General features: G+C 44.1%; 1 protein-coding gene across 2 annotated transcripts in view; it reads left to right on the forward strand.

The window, feature by feature from the left end:
* Window positions 1–18,817, forward strand: part of CCDC120 (coiled-coil domain containing 120) — an 81,591-nt gene extending 62,774 nt beyond the window's left edge. For both annotated transcript variants that reach the window (XM_082262597.1, XM_082262598.1), the window contains exons 5-11: window positions 2,180–2,296; window positions 5,530–5,770; window positions 7,306–7,356; window positions 7,470–7,632; window positions 12,424–12,525; window positions 13,064–13,945; window positions 18,177–18,817. In XM_082262597.1, the coding sequence (XP_082118723.1) occupies window positions 2,180–2,296; window positions 5,530–5,770; window positions 7,306–7,356; window positions 7,470–7,632; window positions 12,424–12,525; window positions 13,064–13,945; window positions 18,177–18,285 (1,665 nt within the window). In that variant the 3' untranslated portion in view covers window positions 18,286–18,817. The remainder of the gene's footprint in view (window positions 1–2,179; window positions 2,297–5,529; window positions 5,771–7,305; window positions 7,357–7,469; window positions 7,633–12,423; window positions 12,526–13,063; window positions 13,946–18,176) is intronic.
* Window positions 18,818–19,350: the final 533 nt, after the last annotated feature.

Raw genomic sequence — 19,350 nt, forward strand, 5'->3', positions numbered from 1 at the left:
CTCTCTCTCCCCTTCTCTCTCTCTCTCTCTCTCTCTCTCTCTCTCTCTCTCTCTCCTTCTCTCTCTCTCTCTCTCTCTCTCTCTCCCCTTCTCTTTCTTATCTATATTTTTATTTACATTAACCCTTTCCGTGCACACTGACATCCCTTTAAAAAACTTCTGATTGCTGTTGAGGCAGGAAAGATCGCCTTATCTCGTGATTGGCTATCACAATGGTCACAAGATCAGGAGGCAGTCCTTCGTCTACGCAGTGATCGTGGTTTCAGCACAGAAATATTGGCCACCCTGCAGTGCATATAGGTGGCCTGTGGGTGGTAAAGCATATGTGTTAGGCCAGGGGTAGGGAACCTATGACTCGCGAGCCAAACATGGCTCTTTTGATGGCTGCATCTGGCTCACAGACAAATCTTTAATAAAGGGGTAAAGGGGGGCATGTCCGGACGTGAGCCACGCTGGACCTGTAGTCCCAGAGCTCCGCCACGTCTACCACTCAATCCAGTGCCATCCGCGTAGCTGTGCCTGGTGCCAAGGAGATTTCTGCACCCATTGACGGTACACTTTGTGGGCTACCCACCGCTACCCTCAGTTTGTCTCTGGGTGACCGGATTGCCGCGCTACGGACCCTGCGGCCTACTTGCGGTACCGCAGTCGGCTCGTGTGCTGTGCATCTGAGGGCCTTGGCAATCACCGCCCAGTAAGGAGACCTGCCTCCGCTCCCTGTGCCCCGACAGACGCAATCTCCTTCCCCTCAGATACCCGGGACCCGCGGGAGCTGCCTCTCACATCCACTTCTGAGGCCTTCAGCGACTGGCCGCCATTTTCTCAGGGTCTATTCTCACCTCCATCACTTGCAGGCCTGCAGGCGCTTCACCACTCCGGCCTCATTGCATACCTGCCTGCTCTGCTCTCTTCCCGACTGGACTCCAGGCACTTTCACACGGATCCATCTACTCACTGTATAGCTGTGGCCCATGAATATGAATATTAAATAAAGGTTCCCGACCCCTGAAATATAGTGTATGGGTCTCACGGAATTACATTTGAAAATATGTGGTGTTCATGACTCAGCCAAAAAGGTTCCCGACCCCTGTGTTAGGCTGTCGTAAAGTGCTTAAACTAGTATAAATACCTGAATCTGTCTTGCTATTGTAACCTCTTGCACAGAAACATTCAAACTGAAGGAGTGAGGGGTAGCACCCCGCTTTATTTGCTCTCACTTTTAATACTGTGAACATGCTTACAAGGGGGGCCAGCACAGTAATGTATCTCATCAGAGTATTGCTACTCCTTCATTGCTCAGTCACAGACTGGGGCTGGTCATAGACCAGGCTGCATTGCTAACTTTAATGTCTGCATGGAGGTCCCAGACTTGGATGGGCTCTTTGGCAAGGCTGCCAAAATCACAAGGCTATATAGATTTGCTGACTGCATATTTAGCTGTTTAGCTTTAAAGTGAACATGTGCTTTGGCCATGTGGGGCAAAGAAACTGGCCCACTTAATGCAGTTCTCTGTAGCAGCACGGACTATCATATTGTTTTTCCGCCACTCAATTCAGAATGTCCCGTGAATGCTACAGTTATCAGAAAAAAAATTGACTTTTCTCTAACCCTGATTGGCAATGACATGGGGTGAGTAACCTACTCCTCCATACGTGAAAGCACCAAGTATTTTCTTGGAGCACCTGTCACCTAATAGATCGATCAGGGTTATGTGAGTATACATTGTTGAGGATGGAGGGGTTGAAACAATCCTTTTATTTTGCCCTGGTTGGGTAAAGTTCAGCATTGGCAAAACCCTGTAATCAAACTTCAAAGACTGGATAGTTTCCCTACAACTAATAATACTCAAGTTATAAGATCAAAATAGTTCATGAATATTTTGGTATTGGAAGCTCCTCTAAATGTCTTTGTGGGGTGGGATGCTAAAGTGTATGGAAGCTCTTTCATCAGACACTGGCCCAGAGAAGTAAGGACTTTAGTGTTCCATCAGATAGAGCAAGTACAATGTTGATGGCACTACTTGCCTGTAAAGCTTGTTCTGATAGTGAGTGTCAGCAGTGTACTTACAATTGTCCTGGTGGCACATGGCTTACTACAGCTCCAGAAACTCTACTGTAATAGTTGATTTATTGTGTAATATTTATAGATCATACTAATGGTTACTCTTCTTTCTGAGCAGGAACTGACTGGGCAGGTGCCTGTGGAGTACCCCCTGGAATATGGCGAGAGACCCCCAGCTGTCTCAAGGAGGCAGCGAGCATTCAGAATGACCGCAGCAGCGGTTACCAGAGCAGAAGTAAGCAGCTGCAGTTTTTTCATAATTCATGAAATCCATAAATGCCCTCATTTTTATACCTTGTGTCTGACCTTACCAAAAACATTGCTAAGTGAGACTTTCTTCCCAGCTCTCTCCCCACTGCACACTGGTGTGTGATTGGTGCGTCCTCTGCAAACAGAACTCCCTTACTGAAGCTTAGAATCTATCCAAACCATGATTGGGTATATATTCGCACACACTTTCCATTAAACTTTAAGTTAGTGCAGTATAATGTAAAGTGTACCTGTCATGTTCACATATTGTGGATAAGCGCTGGTTCACATTTGTGCGATCACAGAGATTGCATGTAATTCGGAGCGCACTGCTCCTAACATTACATGCGATCTCTGTGCGGTGCAAATTCAGCCATACCAGTGCAGTTTGTATGGCTGAATTCACACCGCAATCACACTAAAACACGCACAGGACCCTTTTTTTGGTCCGCAGCAGAATCGGATCGCATGGTGGTTCACACTAGTGCGATCCGATTCTGTGCAAACTTTCAGATCGCACTGCGATATGCGATCTGATCTGGGGGTGTCGTTAACTTTTAATTGACACCCCCAGCGTATCGCATATGGCAGTGTGAACTGCCAGGGGTGCGGATGCAATGCGGGAACACGCAGTATATTCGCAGCGTTCCCGCATCACACAAATGTGAACCGGCACTAAGGCAAATAAAGTAGATCTAAACTTAAAAACAAAATAACAATTACAAAGTTGATTCAAGAATTATTCTTTGTGAAAATTCATGCACAATAAATCATTCTTAAATATTGTACTCCAAGTCCTCTAAACAATACATGAAAATATGTTTAACCACAATTAATTGCAAATGAAAAAAGTTCCAATAAAACAATCCAACGGTGTAATGACGAAAAAGTTCCCATCATCAATATTATTCTTTTAAGTGTAGAAAAATCTTTGATCCAAAGTACCGGTAGTGCGCACCAGTATCACTACAAGATTAGGCAAACAAAGCTTGTATTAATTCCAAAGATCTTTAGAACAGGTGCAGTCCACTTTAACACCTTGGAGCCGAGTGGATATTTTCATACCAATTACCGGACAAAGCTGGGCAGAGAGCGTGCGCCCTGTTTGCTCCTGCCATGGTTACCTGCAGCTGACGGAAAGCGAGAGCTTTCCGATCATGTGATCGCTATGACCGCCAATCACGGCGGTCACATGATCATAAACTCCACCCTGCCTCCTAGCATCTGAAACCTCTTAAAGGACTGGGAGGCTTAATCTCTACTGCTGTCCTCTCCCTATTCAGTGGTTAGATTTCATAGCCACCATAAAAATAGCAAAAAATCAGGCTCCCTGATTAGTGTAATATCTTAAACATCCATATTTATTTGACACAAGTAATCAAGGTACTCACAAAAGCTGTTCAAGCTTAAAATCAAGCATACATATGTGTTGGCAAACATATACAGAGAAGACGCCAACCGTAAGCCACTCCAATCCTTCCAAGTTACAAAAACAGCAAAAATGACAGGACACAGTTCTTACTGCCACCGTCCGACACCCATGTTTAGTCTGTTGTGACTTCATCAAGGGGGAGTGGAGTGGCTGACGGCCTGCGGCTTCTCTATATATCTTTGCCAACACATCTGTATGCTTGATTTTAAGCAAATAACTTTAACAGCTTTTGTGAGTACCTTGATTACTTGTATCAAGTAAATTTGGATGCGTTTTCCTTTATTAGTGGTGGCGGTCACTTTGGATCAAACATGCCTGCAGGTATCATTCAGATATCTTTTTTTTTTTTTCAGCCGAAAATTCCCTGCAATGTTAAAGCCATCTTAGCAGCTGTTTAGTCACTCGATTGCTTTTACAGGCGTTGGGAATGGATGTCCCCTCCGGTGCGATCAGGGAGCCAAAGAATTAATCTGGCGGCAGTTTACCATAGAGCTGACCGTGGACCAGATGGTCCCCGGCCAGCTCTATGACCCTCGTAGGCAGGAAGCGACAACATGATGTCACTTTCGGCGCCAGCAGATGTAAACGCTGCCGTTTTGTTTTTTTTTTGTTTTTTTCTATCTCGGGCTTTCCAGCATAGGGGAGAGATCTGCAGACTTATAGACCCCAGATCTCTCCTTAAAGAGGACCTGTCATGCCCGATTCCTATTGCAAGGGATGTTTACTTTACTTGTAATAGTAATAAAAGTGATTAAAAAAAAAAACATTTTAAAGAAAAAGTGTAAAAATAAAATAATATAAAAACAAATTTAAAGTGCTCGAATGCAGAAGCGATCACATATGTAGGTCGCGTCCGCGTATGTAAACAGTGTTCAAACCACACGTGAGATATCACCTCACGACATGTGAGATATCACCTTGAACGTTCGAGCAAGAGCAATAACTCTAGCGGAAGACCTCCTCTGTAACTCTACACTGTAAACATTTTTAAAGCTTGGCCTATGGAAATTTTTAAGTACTGAAGTTTGGCGCCATTCTACGACTGTACGCAATTTAAAAGCGTGACATGTTTGGTATCTATTTACTTGGCGTAACATCATCTTTCACATTATACAATAAAATTGGGCTATTTTTTTTTTAATTCATGAAATTGTTTATCTCCCCAAAAAATCATGTTTGAAAAATTTGTTGCACAAATACTGTGCGGAAAAAAAAAATATATAATGTTTAGGGGTTCTGAGTAATTTTCAAGCAATAAAACACAGATTTTTACATATATGAGAGAAATATCAGAATTGGCCTGCATGGCAAGTGGTGTTTTTAGATGAGAAGGGGGTGGGAGCCATTAAAGGTTTGAATGGTGGGATGATTTATGATTTTGTTTACAGCAACATGGTCGTGAAAGAGCTGTAGATAAATTGGTAATAAAATAAGTTGCATTTTTCCCTGCCACTTTGGAAGCACTGTTAATCTAAATAAAAATTCCCAGTAACCTAGTCACTTCTGTGTTAAAAAAAAAAAAAATTGGGTCCTTGTGCTTTACACCTCTAGTCATGTGGAATAATTCTAAAATATGAACAATTGAAAAAGGTAGAGCTTTTTAGGTCTCTAACAATAATCTGAATAGAAAAGTTTTTTTATTTCAATCAGAATTCTTCCATGAATTACATGTTTACATGGATAAAGCAGTGGTGTCTGCCATCTAGTGGTCATACTTGGTGTAACAGCCATGTCCAGCATTGTGCCCTACCTCAATGTCTATACATCTACTTCTGGTTCTCTTGCAGGAAGTGCAGTTGGACCGTTTGGAGCGGGATTTTGCTTTGCAGCTACAAATGGCAGAAGCTGCTCGGAAACTGAGTGTTGCTGCAGAACAGAGCACAGAACTGACTGTGGAGCAGCGCAGAAAACGCAGACTGGTTTATCTGGACGCATTGCGCAGGCTGCAGGAGATAGAGGAACAAAGTAATAACCTGCGCAGAAAACTGGGCCTGAGGCCTACACATAGAGTGCCGCACAGTCTGCTCGGTAAGTGCGCATGTCCTAACCTTAGGTAGCGAAGCCATTATTTTGATCATTTAACGAACTCCAGCTATAAGTATATACCTATTTTAGCGAAAGCATATCCTTGCATTAGAATTGGACTTTTTGACAAATACAATATGACAGCCCCCTGAGCTGTTCATAGACTCATGAAGGTGTCCCAGCTCAATAAAACTGCTCAGCAGTTGGAGTAAATGCTGTCCCACATTGTTCATAGGCAGCAGGTTTTTGGTTGGAGACAAAATTTAATCACCATTTGGGGTGAAACTACATTTTTCTAAATTTTTAATTTTCAATATAGAACATTAACAATAACTATTCTGAGCAATACACAATTTCCTCCATGTGGAATGCTCCTATATCAACCATAGAAAAAGTTTGTATGGTTATTCAAATAAGAAAGATCTTGAACATTATCTGTCAAGCCTTCTAACTTAAGAAGAGGCTACTAATACGAAGATAACTCAATATGGCGAATCATTGGCAAAAGATCATTTGGATTGATGGAGTTCAGAATTAGCCTCCCTCGTATGGAAATGAAGATTCCCTCCTCCAAGGAGAAGGAGATGTTCAATTTTTTTATTACTGGAATTGTGTATTCATAATACTTCAGACACTCAAATGAAGATAAAAAGCTGAGAATGAGTAAGAAGGGGGGGGTGGGGAGACTCTGCGTCTAGGCGTGCATCACCCAAAGATATACTAGTCGGGTATAGTTCGGGGATCATTAGTAAAGGATCAAATACACAGACCCCAAACTTTTTCAATCACTTTCATTCTATCATTTAGAAGTGCCAAAGTTCTTTCATTAATCATGAGCCAGGATAGCTTATGCTTGATCTGGTCAAATGCAATGACAGCCGACTTCCAGTTTCTAGCTATGGTGATTTTAGCAGGGACAAAAATAAAAGTAAGGAATCACCTCTGGTGCTTCAAGGCTTCGTCCACCTGCAAAGTGAACACAGGAGGGCATGTTTTGGAGATTTGATTAGACTGATTTTAGTGAGGGTTAAAATGAAATGATATATTCTATTTCAAAATCGCCTCACTTTTGGGCATTGCCACCATATGTAGTATGCCATTCCTTCCTGACCATCAGCCCTTAAACACTTGGAAGAAGCTCCCAGGACATAAGTAGCCAATCTGCCTGGCACCTTGTACCATCTCAGGAGTACCTTTTATAATTTGCTTCTTTAATGGAGGTATTAATGAGTGATTTCGATGCTGACTGTGTAATCGAGTGCCACTTCTCAAGTTCAAGGCTTTCCTGAATGTTTTCTCATTTTCTAAATTGATATCATTTAAAATACCCTACATGGCATCCATTATCATTTTATTTAAAACACTGTGTATTGCAAATTTCGGACATGTACAGATTTCTCATCTTTTATCATTTTTGTACAGGGATTAAACAGATGAGTTTGCAATGTCCAGCAATAGAGCAGTTTTCTTAAAAAAAAAAAAAAAAAATTCTACAAAGGAACATGTCATATTATTAATACATATTTTCTTTTTAACAGATGAAGCTTTTCAATCAGAGTGCAGTTCATTATCTGACGGGGGCAGTCATGGTGAGTATGGCTAGAGTTCACACTGTACACTTCAGTAAATTAAAGACATTTCCAAGCTTGAGACAAAAAAAAGATAAAATAGTACTAAAAGATTGAATAATTCTGGCCCGCAGATGACATTCTTGCTCCAGGAATGAGGCCTTCTCCTCCTCGCATTGCCGAGCACTCCCGTGCTGTCTCCAATAGTCCTGAGCGGAGGGTTGGCTGGAAAGCATCACCTGTGGAAATGTACTGTGAAATTCGGAACAGGCGTAACTCCATGGCCAGCACTGCAAGGTAGGTTGATTATTATAACTATTAATATATATATTTTTAAATTTGTTTTTATTGAATGATAAAAAATGCGAGAAAGGAGAGTATAGCTCTCATAGGGAGAAATGGAGATATGGCAGTAGGTATTTGGGATGGTGTAAGTATGTAACGATTTGAGTCCAAAGAGCCTCCTTAAAGTGGTAGTAAGCGTTTTTTTTTTTTTTTTTCTGCCAAAACGCTGCTGCCAGGAGGAAAAGCTTTGAGAAGAGTTTGCAATTGTCCTCTGTGCAAGAGGCCACAAAAGGTGGCAAAGCTAATGACTCCCTTAAAGTGTTACTAAACGTAGGACCCTGCATTCACTATATCTGGTCTCCCACAGTACACAGAACATGAAAATGCAATTATTTTAGTAAATATGAACTGCTAAATACCTTTCTCTTTCGTTCATTAGCGGACACCGCTCCTAATCTTCTTAACCATTGGATTATACTGCCCTCTACAGGAGTAGGACACTAGGCAGAAAAAGTCTGGCTACGCCTATGGGCAGTCCCAGGGGGTATACTCCCTCTTTCTGCTATAGGTACTCCAGTTTATTTTATTTCTGCCTAGTCAGGAGTAAGGACCTAGTTCCTTGCTGGGGTCTCTGGTCCTGGCAAATTTTTCTTTTTAGATAGAAATATTTCTCCTGGTTTTTTCTTGTGATATCTACAATCAACTGCCAGTCTGGCCAGCGAGCGCGCGCAGACCTCAGCGAGCGCTAGGTCGGGCGCAACTTAGCCCCACCAGACGGGGCTGGCCTGTGAGTTAAACGCATCGCAAGGTCGCATATGACCGGGTCTTGGCCCGAGTCGCAGCGTTCCTCTTGGCCGACAGCCCCCAATTTCCATGGCGTGGGGTTCTGTCTGGAGCGGTGCATGCCTGGTTCCTGGTAATGGTGAGTAGCTGTCCCCCCTCTCCCCCTGGAGGGTTTTGGGGTGGACATGGGCCCCTCCTTGGGACGGTAGGACCTCCGGGTTTCCCTCCTTCCCGTCAGGCATCCCCCCTTAATCCGTCCCCCATCCTACCCCCCCTCCACTTATGTTGGGGCTGTGTGGATGGTCTGGTCCACCTTCTGGGGTGGGGGCAGGGCGCTATGCCTGGGCCTGGTCTTGAGGCCTAGGGATCCCTCCTGAGTCACTGGGAGCCTCATGGTGCCACGCGGGCCACCATTTTGCTGTAGCCTGTGTGCTCAATGCACGGTGGCCATATTTGTGTAGTTCGGCAGCCATTTTGCAGTGATTTTCTATTAAAAATGGCTGCAGCCATGACTGTGAAGCCCCGTGGGGGGGGGGGGGGGGGGGCGATTTTGTCGGTGGGAGCCCCTCATCCCCTGGTGCTGGCTCCTGGATCTTTTCACTTCCTGATCGGCGCACGTGGAGTGTAGATTATCCTGGTGGCTGCAGGTGCCTGTTTCTGCTGGGTGGTAAGTCTTGTGGGGTCCTCTCCCTCTCTGCTGAATATCGCTTGGTGCTTTGTGCCTGGCAACCGTGTGGTGCTGCCAGTATAGTGGGGGTTGTCCCTTTGCAGTGTCTTACACTTTTTGTGGGGTCCCCCTGGTGACTCATGGAGTCTTTGGAGCACATCACCCCACCTGATCCCCTCTCTGAGGCTGCAGGGCCCTCAGGGTCCCAACCATCCATCGATGCACTGACCGCAAAAAGTGCCCCCCGCCTTTCTCTGTCTCATCAGATCCTGAATCTGATTCATCCGCTGCGGACGTGGGTCTCACTCCTGGGTGTGCGACCACTGGCCCGGAATCCTCAGATAGTGAGGATGATTTCTCCACATCTGCAACCGCACAAGAAAAGGCACTGGTGGAAGCACTGATTGTATCTGTGCTTGAGACCTTAAAGATGAAGGACGCAGCTGTGACAGAGGCGCAGGTTCTCTTTGGCACTCACAAGCCATCCAGAGCGGCAAAGGTGTTTCCTTCCCCCCTATTTTGACAGAATTTTTGCTAAAGAGTGGGGACAACCAAAGCGTCCCCTTGGGGTCTCTAAGCGCTTTACTAGGCGTTACCCCTATGAGGAGTCCCGTATTAGGAAGTGGACTGTTCCACCGATGGTGGACCCTTCGGTTTCCAGATTGAACAAGGCAACCATGATTCTTGTTGAAGAGTCCCTGGCCTTTAAGGACCAGGCTGACAGGAAGGCGAAGGCAGTGGCCCGCAATATATACACTCTGCCTGGTTCGACACTGAAGCCGGTATTTACCATTGCACTGATGTTGCAAACTCTGACTGAGTGGGCTAAGCTTTTACGCCATGACCTGGAGGGAGAACAGCTCCCCCCTGCCTTTGCTGAGCTGGCAGACCAGCTGGTCCAGGGGCTGCAGTTTATCTGTGATGTCTCTTTGGATGTGGCTCAGCTCTTTTCACTGTTTTCACTGTTTTGGCAGTGGTCCTTTGGCATGTCTTTTGGCTCAAATGCTGGTCTATGGACCAGACTTCTAAAAAGGCCTTGACTGATCTCCCCTTTCAAGGAGATCGCCTGTTTGGAGCTACACTGGATGACATCATTAAAGGTCTCACAGGGGGAAAGAGTACCTTTCTTCCGCAGGCTACTAAGAGCAAGGACCCTCGTCGTAGACGTGGGCCCTCCTTCTCCGCTCATAAGAAGTAAGAAGTTTAGTCGTACTTCAGGGTCGACTGACAAGGGCTTTAAGCCTTTCAGGGCCTCCTCTGGAGGATCCAAACGAACCTGGTCTGACAAGCCGTATCGGGGTTGGGGGAATGTCTTTGCTGGTTTCCGGACCCGTGGACTTCCCTGGTACAAGACAAGTGGATCCATTAAGTCATTTGGTCGGGCTACAAGATCAAGTTTCGCTCTTGTCCCCTGGCAAGGTTCTTTCCTTCCATCTTGCACCTGTCCCCGGACCGCTTACAGGGTCTGTTTGGGGCGCCACAAGACCTGTTGCTTTAGGGGGTGATGGTTCCGACTTTGGAATGTTTTTAATCAAACCTGTTTACAGTTCCCAAGAAGGAAGGCAAGGTGCGTCTAATTCTGGACCTCAAAGCGCTTAACTGCTTTTTGCGGGTGCACAAGTTCAGGATCGAGTCCATTTGCATGGTGGTGGCATCCCCGCATCAGGGGGATTTTCTTGCCTCTGTCGACATCAAGGATGCTTACTTTCACATTCCAATATTTGTCGGTCACCAGCACTTCCTCTGCTTTGCCGTGGGAGAGGAGCAATATCAGTTTGTGGCGTTACCCTTTGGTCTTGCCTCTGCTCCTCGGGTCTTCACAAAAGTTTTAGCCCCGGTGTTAGCTTTGTTACGCCAATGGGGAATCGCGGTACTGGGCTACTTGGATGACCTCCTTCTGTGAGCGGAGTTTCCTACTGCTCTGGTGGAAAACCTGGAAATCACCATACGAAGTCTCAGGGAGTTTGGCCGAATTCTGAATTTTCAGAAGTCTGCTCTGGTTCCATCTACAAAGCTGGACTATCTGGGTTTGACTCTGGACTCGGCCCTAGCCAGAGTGCTCCTTCCTCTGGACAAACTCCAGAAATTGAAGGCTGCAATTCGTCTCCTGCTGTCCAGCAGATGTTCTTCCCTCCAGACTTGCATGCGGGTGCTGGGGCATAATGGTGTCTACTTTCGAGGCGGTTTTGTTTGCACCGTTTCATAAGAGGTCCCTGCAAAGGGAGATTCTGGCCAAATGGGACAAGACTCCGCAGTCTCTGGACAATCAGATCCGGCTGAGCCGGGGAACGAAGGAGTCCCTGATATGGTGGCTTCGTTCTCTGGTGCTTTGACTGGGCCAATCCTTTCTCCCCTTGTATTAGACAGTGGTCACCACAGATGCTCTCATTGACACAATTACAGCCCAGAAACTGTACTTGAGGCAAAACTGGTAATGTATGTGTGCAATAGCCATCTTGTAGCTTACCAGAAACATGTTCTTCTTCTTTCATGAACAATGCTTCCCGTGACAAATAAATCCACCCATGTATGGGTGTAAAATTATTCCCACCTAGTGCTATGTTTTTATTTAATTTGACTTGCCACCACTGCTCTCTCCTTTTGTACAGGGTGACAGATTGTAACAGCCCCCTGTAGTCCTTCACAAAGGACAGCTGCAGCATCATCACTACATTGATATATTAAAAAATGCACCTCCTCTTCTGTCATAATTTAGTCCTTGTATAGTTATTCTAAATTGACTACAAGAAACTTTTAGAATGTGTACATGCTACTTATATTACTAATGCTGAGCCAGGGTACCATCTTTTTACAACCACTTACAGATGATAGAGTGATGATCTTAAAGTGGAATTTGAGTCAAACCTTCTCTCAGCCACAATCTAAGACTAATCTATCTAACCCTGTAAAGCAAAAATCGCTATACATACCTTTTCTACAGCCGGTCCGGTCTCCAGCGGCGGATGCTGTGTGCAGGAGAAAACCGATGACTGTGAAATGCCTGGGAAGTGATGTCACCCATAGACTTACAATGGGGTCTCTGTTGTCGGCTGCCTCTCCTACACACTGAAGTTGCTGCTGACAACTGATGCTGGGACCGGACCAGAGTGGCGGCAGAACAGGTAAGTATAGTGTTTTTTGCTTTACAGGGCTAGATAGATTAGGCTTAGAAGATGGCTGTGAGTAGGTTTAGAGTTAGTTATGTGTTGACTTTACTTCCACTTTAAAGGAAAAACTGAAAATCTGATTAACTTGCACTTGTTTGAAAATAACACTTGCCTGGAAGTATGACCTATCTGCTGCCTTTTATTTTATGTAATATTTATTCACCCAATCTACTTTTTCACACACAGTCCCACACGTTCCTTTCCCCGAAGTCTATCCAGTCTTGAAGGTCGAAGTGTTCCGGCCACTCCAGTCCTGAGCCGAAATGCCTGCAGCAGCTCTGCACTGAGGTAAGTACTGCAGGGTTTCCTTAGTGGAGGGTGCTGGCAAAATCTGACAGTCCTGCATAGAAGGTTGGATATTGTGTCTTGCAATTTACAAAGCCATGTTAGGTGGCATAACCAGGTTGAAAACCTTAATTTCTTTTTACTGCATTTAAACAATTCAGCTAGGTCATCTTCCTTGCCAGCCCTTCATTGAAGAGTGAACATGTATTAGCGGTACAGTGGTGAATCAACACTCTGTTGTCCACTATTGATAGAGTGTTCCTTACCAGATCATATGCAAAGCAGCAAACCTAATCTTGGTGCAGCCCTAGCTTGAGATCTGCTGTACCAGGAATTACAGGAGTCTGATACTGAGCTATGTTCAGGTACTTCATAAGGCACATTTATTATTTCTTTAATGACTACATAACTAAATCATTCAGTATTTTTCATATCATCGTGTAGTTGAGATAAACATTGGGTTTGCAAAGAACAAATTAGAAAATCAAGGGACTGAGCTTTCATGTCTCCACCCTAAATAATTTGTTTTTCTCCTTTCCAGGTCGGATGGGTCAGGGTTGTCGCAGAGGCAATGGACAGGAAGTCAAGACTCTCAAGTGGGTTTCCCCAGTGAGCGTCCACACACTCATTCAGCCAGAAGCCGGCGAAGCAATAGTTCTGAAGCTCTGATAGAAAGACCTCCTCCTGCTGAAACCCAGGGAAAACCTTCCTTCAAGAGTTCAGAAGCCTTGAGCGATCGCCCTCAGGCTGGTTCAGCACCCACTCACCACCAACAGCGAGGGGCAAGATCCCCGGACCCCAGAACACCCAACACAAATTCCCGCCTTCCATATGAAGAGCTACTGTTAGATTACTATATGGAACGCCAGCAGCAACAGCAGCAGACAAGAGGGTGGGCAGAATCAGAAGGTCAGTGGTGGGTGGAACCTGACTCCCCCTGGTGGGCTGACCCTGATGGTAGTAGCCATTACTCTAGACGAGACGGCTACTACGAGGGATATATGGGTAGCCCAGCACTTCGGAGTCGTGCCGAGACTCAACAGCGCAGAAACGTTACTCGAAACAAATCATGTGGCCCTCAGTTGACTGATGTTGGTCATTTTCAGCAGCCCTGGCATTCCGATGGCTTCCAACAACGCAGTGCTCCCCAAGCGTCCCATCCGGGTCCTCGCTCTAGGAGTCAGCCTCGGGCTCCACCCCCTGAGACAATGGAGAGGAATGTGCACAAAGCTCTTGCACTGGAGGGGCTTCGGGACTGGTATTTGCGCAATTCAGCAGCATCTGGGGGAGTCCAAAGGGGCCCTATTCCCTCGCACATGCAGTACCAGAGATTTTATCGTCCAGGTTATCACGAGGGACACTATCAGACTGGATCTCCACTTCCACATTCAATCAGTTTTACTGGGGCCCCTTTGCATAGCAGGTACGAGGTCCTCTACTGAACTGTCTCCTACTGGCTGCTGAAAAATCTGGCCTTATCCTGGTCCTCAGAAAATTCTTCCTTACCGCAGAGTTAAAAAACAATTTTGTGTTTGTATTTGTGTGTGTATATGTATATTACTATGCAAAGGTTTTAGGCAGGTGTGAAGAAATGCTGTAACGTAAGAATGCTTTCAGAAATAGAAGCGTTAGTAGTTTATTTTCATCAATTAACAAAATAGAAAGTAAATGAATGGAAGAAAAGTCCAAATCAATATTTGATATGACCACCCTTTGCCAAACCAGGACTCCTTGTTGTTCTTTACACTGATGATAGTTCTTAATGATGTTTGCTGTATGTTTGGGGTTGTCGTCCTACTGCAGAATAAATTTAGGGCCAATCACACGCCTCCCTAATGGTATGGTATGATGACTAATATCTGCTCATATTTCTTAGCATTGAGGACGCCATTGATCCTTACCAAATCTCCAAGGAACCTCCACCATGCTTTACTGTTGCCTGCAGACACTCATTATTGTACCGTTCCCCAGCCCTTTGGCAAATAAACTGCCTCCTGCTACAGCCAAATATGTTACATTTTGACTCATCAGTCTAAAACACCTGCTGCCATTTTTCTGCACCCCAGTTACTATGTTTTTGTGTATAGTTCAGTTGCTTAAGGCTCGTACACACTTTAAGAAAATTGGGCGAGAATTATCCAATTATTGTATATTTCATTCGATTTTCGTATAGCGTGTACACAACTTTAGACAGCCGATTCAGACTTTTCATACGAGAATTCCTGAAGGGACAAACTCCAAAATTTTTCTCGTATGGGAACAGAACAAGTGATTTTTGTTTAATGTGTACTGTTTTGTACGATTTTCATACAAGAAAAATCAGAAAAGAAAGACTGCGCATTATCAGAAACAATAAACAACAACAAAGCCTTTGTCATACGAGAATTTTCGTACAAATTTTCTTTCATCGGTCCTGATTTGCTGTGAAACAACGAGAAAAATTGGACGATCGCTCGTCCGATTTTTTTATGGTGTGTGCTCTGCTTTCGTCTTCTTTCCACATTGGAGGTATGTGTTTTTGGCAGCAGTTCTTCTACGAAGCCAACTTCTGGTCAGACTTCTCCAGACAGTAGATGGGTGTACCTGGGTCCCAATGGTTTCCACCAGTTCTGTTCTGATGGCACTGGTGGACATCTTCCGATGTCAAAGGGAAGTAGACATGATGGGTCTTTTATCTGCTGCATTGTTTCCTTGGCCAACCATTGCATCTACAGTCCTCAACGTTGGCGCCATTTCTTTTTGCTTCTTCAAAAGAGATTGAACACATCTTAAAACCCCAGTCTGCTTTGAAATCTTTGCCTGGGAGAGACCTTGCTGGTGCAGTATAACTACCTTGTGTCTTGTTTCTGTGCTCCGTATTGCCATGGTGCATGACCTGTGACATGAAACGGTTTTCCACAACCTCACCTTAGTAGCAGAGTTTGGCTGTTCCTCAACCGGTTTTAAGCCTCTAATCCTACAACATCCCTGGCTTTGTGCAAGTGTAGGAATTGATGCTGGTTTGAAGTCAAAGGTTAGTCAGACCAAATATTGAGTTGTGTTAGATGTTTCTTCTGTATGCATTTAGTGAATTGATAAATTAAAAATAATTTAAATGTATATTTTCGAAAGCATTCTTACTTTACAGCATTTCTTCACACCTACCTAAAACTTTTTCACAGTACTGTGTGTGTGTGTGTGCGTGTGTGTGTGTGTGTGTGTGTGTGTGTGTGTGTGTGTGTGTGTGTATATATATATATATATATATATATATATATATATATATATATATATATATATATATATATATATAATTGTGTGTGTGTGTGTATGTGTATGTGTGTGTGTGTATATATATATATATATATATATATATATATATATATATATATATATATATATATAATATAAATATAAATACACACTGCTGAAAAAGTTATTAAAGGAACACTTTTTCGGTAGAGTATAGCATCAAGTCAATTAAACTCCTGGGATATTATGTCAGTTAAGTAGCAGAGGGGGTTGTTAGTCAGTTTCAGCTGCTTTGGTGTTAATAAAATTAACAGGTGCTTTAGATGGGCAACAATGAGATGACCTCCAAAACAGGAATGGTTTTACAGGTCGAAGCCACTGACATTTTTTTTCCCTACTTATCTTTTCTGACTGTTTTTCATTAGTTTTGCATTTGGCTCAGGCCAGTGTCACTTCTGGTAGCATGATGCCATACCTGGACCCTATAGAGGTTGCACAGGCAGTCCAACTCCTCCAGGATGGCTCATCAATCTATACCATTGCCAGAAGGTTTGCTGTGTCTCCCAGCACAGTCTCGAGAGCATGGAGGAGATTCCAGGAGACAGGTAGTTACTCTAGGAGAGCTGGACAAGGCCGTAGAAGGTCCTTAACCCATCAGCAGGACTAGTATATGCTCCTTTGTGCAAGGAGAAACAAGATGAGCACTGCCAGAGCCCTAAAAAATTACCTCCAGCAGGCCATTGGTGTGAATGTCTCTGACCAAACATTTAGAAACAGACTTCATGAGGGTGGCCTGAGGGCCCAACATCTTCTGGTTGGCCCTTTGATCACTGCCCAGCACCATGGAGCTCAATTGGCATTTGCCATTGAGCACCAGAATTGGCAGGTCAGCCACTGGCGCCCTGTGCTTTTCGTTCACCCTGAGCTCATGTGACAGACGTGAAAGGGTCTGGAGAAGCCATGGAGAATGTTATGCTTCCTGTAACAGCGTTCAGCATAATGGGTTTGGTAGTGAGTAAGTGATGGTCTGGGGAGGCATATCCATGGAGGGACGCACAGACCTCTACAGGCTAGGCATCCTGACTGCCATTAGGTATCGGGATGAAATCCTTGGACCCATTGTCGGACCCTAAGCTGGTGCAGTGGGTCCTGGGTTCCTCCTGGTGCACGACAATGCCTGGCCTCATGTGGCGAGAGTATGCAGCCAGTTCCTGGAGGATGAAGGAATTAATACCATTGAATGGCCCCCATGCTCGCCTGACCTAAATCCAATAGAACATCTCTGGAAAATGATGTTTCAGTCCATCCGACACCGCAAGGTTGCCCCTCCGTCTGTTCAGGAGCTCAGTGATGCCCTGTTACAGATCTGGGAGGAAATACCCCAGGACACCATCCGTCGTCTTATTAGGAGCACGTCCCAACATGGTCAGGCATGCATACAAGCACGTGGGGGCCATACAAACTACTGAGTACCATTTTAAGTTGCTGCAATGAAATTTCAGCAAAATGGACTAGCCAGCTGCATCATTTTTTCACATTGATTTTCGATGTGTCTTTAAAATCAGCCCTCTGTAAGATGATCATTTTTTATTTCCATAAAACTATGTGGCATCCTTTTGTTCCTAACACATTACCCAATCCATATCAGCATAGATATCCAGCATTAAATCTGATGTGTTTTCAAAAGTGTTCCTTTAATTTTTTTGAGCTGTGTGTATTTGTATGTATGTATGTATGTATGTATATATACAAAATTTGTGTATGGGCTTTTTGGGCAATATTCTTTGACTCAGTACAGCCAAATTCAACTGGATAATGGTGGGGAAAAGGGCTATGGTCTGGCTACTGAGATTTGCTGAGAAGAGTCCACAGCATCTGTGCACTATGCAGAAAGATTTTCTACAATATATGATTTTTTTTTTTTGATTAGTTGATATAAATTTAGTATATAAATAGGGGATGGGCACTCTGTTGAAGTGCTTCATTTGCATGGGCTGCATCGTGATCCTTATGACTTTCTAATTTCTTTTTCCTTTCTTCTTTGATTCTTTTCCAAACACCGCTCTCCATTTTATATTCATGTTACTGTTTCTTCTCCATTTTGCACATATTATCAATCTTGTGTCCACTCTCAAAAATGTGATCATAATTTTATTTTTTATTTTCTGCCTTTTCTCCCTGAACTTCCATTTTACTTTTGAATTTTCAATGCCCACATTGTTATCCTTCTTTTCACGTTCAAATGTTCTTACCCTCCTCTTCATTAATCTATCCAATTTTTGTGGAAAAACTTTTCCACCAATTTAATTATGGTATGCACTTTCTGCCCCCCTTCACAAACTCGGCATTACACTACTGCTTCGCATTCTGTCATCGGCCACCTCACCTGCCCGCCATGTTCCCTCCCACCCTTCCCCAATCAGGCACTTTTCAGAGTACGTCGATGAGGACCTGTACAGCCAGGCCACCATGACGAGTCGGGCACAAGGAGAGCGGTCGACAGAAGGCACACCACCAGGGACTTTAGTCTGACACTGGATGGCAGCCCTCCCGTCTTGCCTCCTACCACCAAATGCCGAAAATCTTCCTCAAAGAAGAACTAGAGACCCACACTGCTTTTTTTGGTTCTTCAGCAATAAGACTAGTTCAGGGGGAGTGAAGCAGGAGAGAAATGATCCCCGATTAATGGGCCTCATTGCTTGTTGGTTCTGTAAGTGCAATAAGTAGCCACACCGTTTTGGGCTTTAGTGTGCAGCAAGGAGAGACTGGTCCTCCTTGTCACAAATGCCAATTTAACCACTCTCTACAAGTGCCTCCCTGGTAGAGGGGGTTTTGTGATATGTACAGTTTCCATTTTTCGACCTTGTTGATAAATGTTCTGTTCTATCGTGCGTTCATTGGCATTCGTCTTTCTCAGTGTTAGGGGGAAAAAAAAGAAAACGGATAATTGTGTGTACTGTTAATATTGCTGCCTATTTGGATCTCTGTATCCTTGTGACTTAACTGAGATAGTACACGTTTATCTCAGCGTGAATTGTGACCTTCAATAGCGGGAAGAAGAAGACAAGAGAAGGCATTGTCTGTTTGCAGTAGGTAAAGACTGGTAAAATTCTATGTAAACCCTGTGCCAAACTAAAACTGCGAAGTGCTAACTGTCTGTAGTCCCTGCTGTGTAAAACACTGTATAGTTTGATAACTTGTATCTACACTGAATGTTTGTAAGTAGACACACTGGAAAGAAACCAATAATTATAGCTGCTGAAAGAAAAGAGCGAGGCTGAGCTGGACTCCTTGCCTCCATGCTGGTTGGGATCAATGTAAAAGAAGCAGTTTGTAGTATCCCTTCTTATTTGTTTTATTTGTTACACACTGAATGGTGACTGGACAACACTGTGCAATATGTACAAATGCATTTTATTTGGGGGAAACTTGTTTATTGGGCAGGACAATTTAACAATCAATTCTAAAAAATAAAGTAACAAAAATATTGCCTTTAACACATTTGATCAACATTCTGGAGTTTGTCGAGAATTATTTAAAATTGGACCACAATCACAACCTATAAGTTTCCCTCTTTTGGTGATCAGACGGTAAGTG

This window comes from Pelophylax lessonae (assembly GCF_965119305.1).
Source record: "Pelophylax lessonae genome assembly, chromosome: 7".
NCBI lineage: Eukaryota > Metazoa > Chordata > Amphibia > Anura > Ranidae > Pelophylax > Pelophylax lessonae.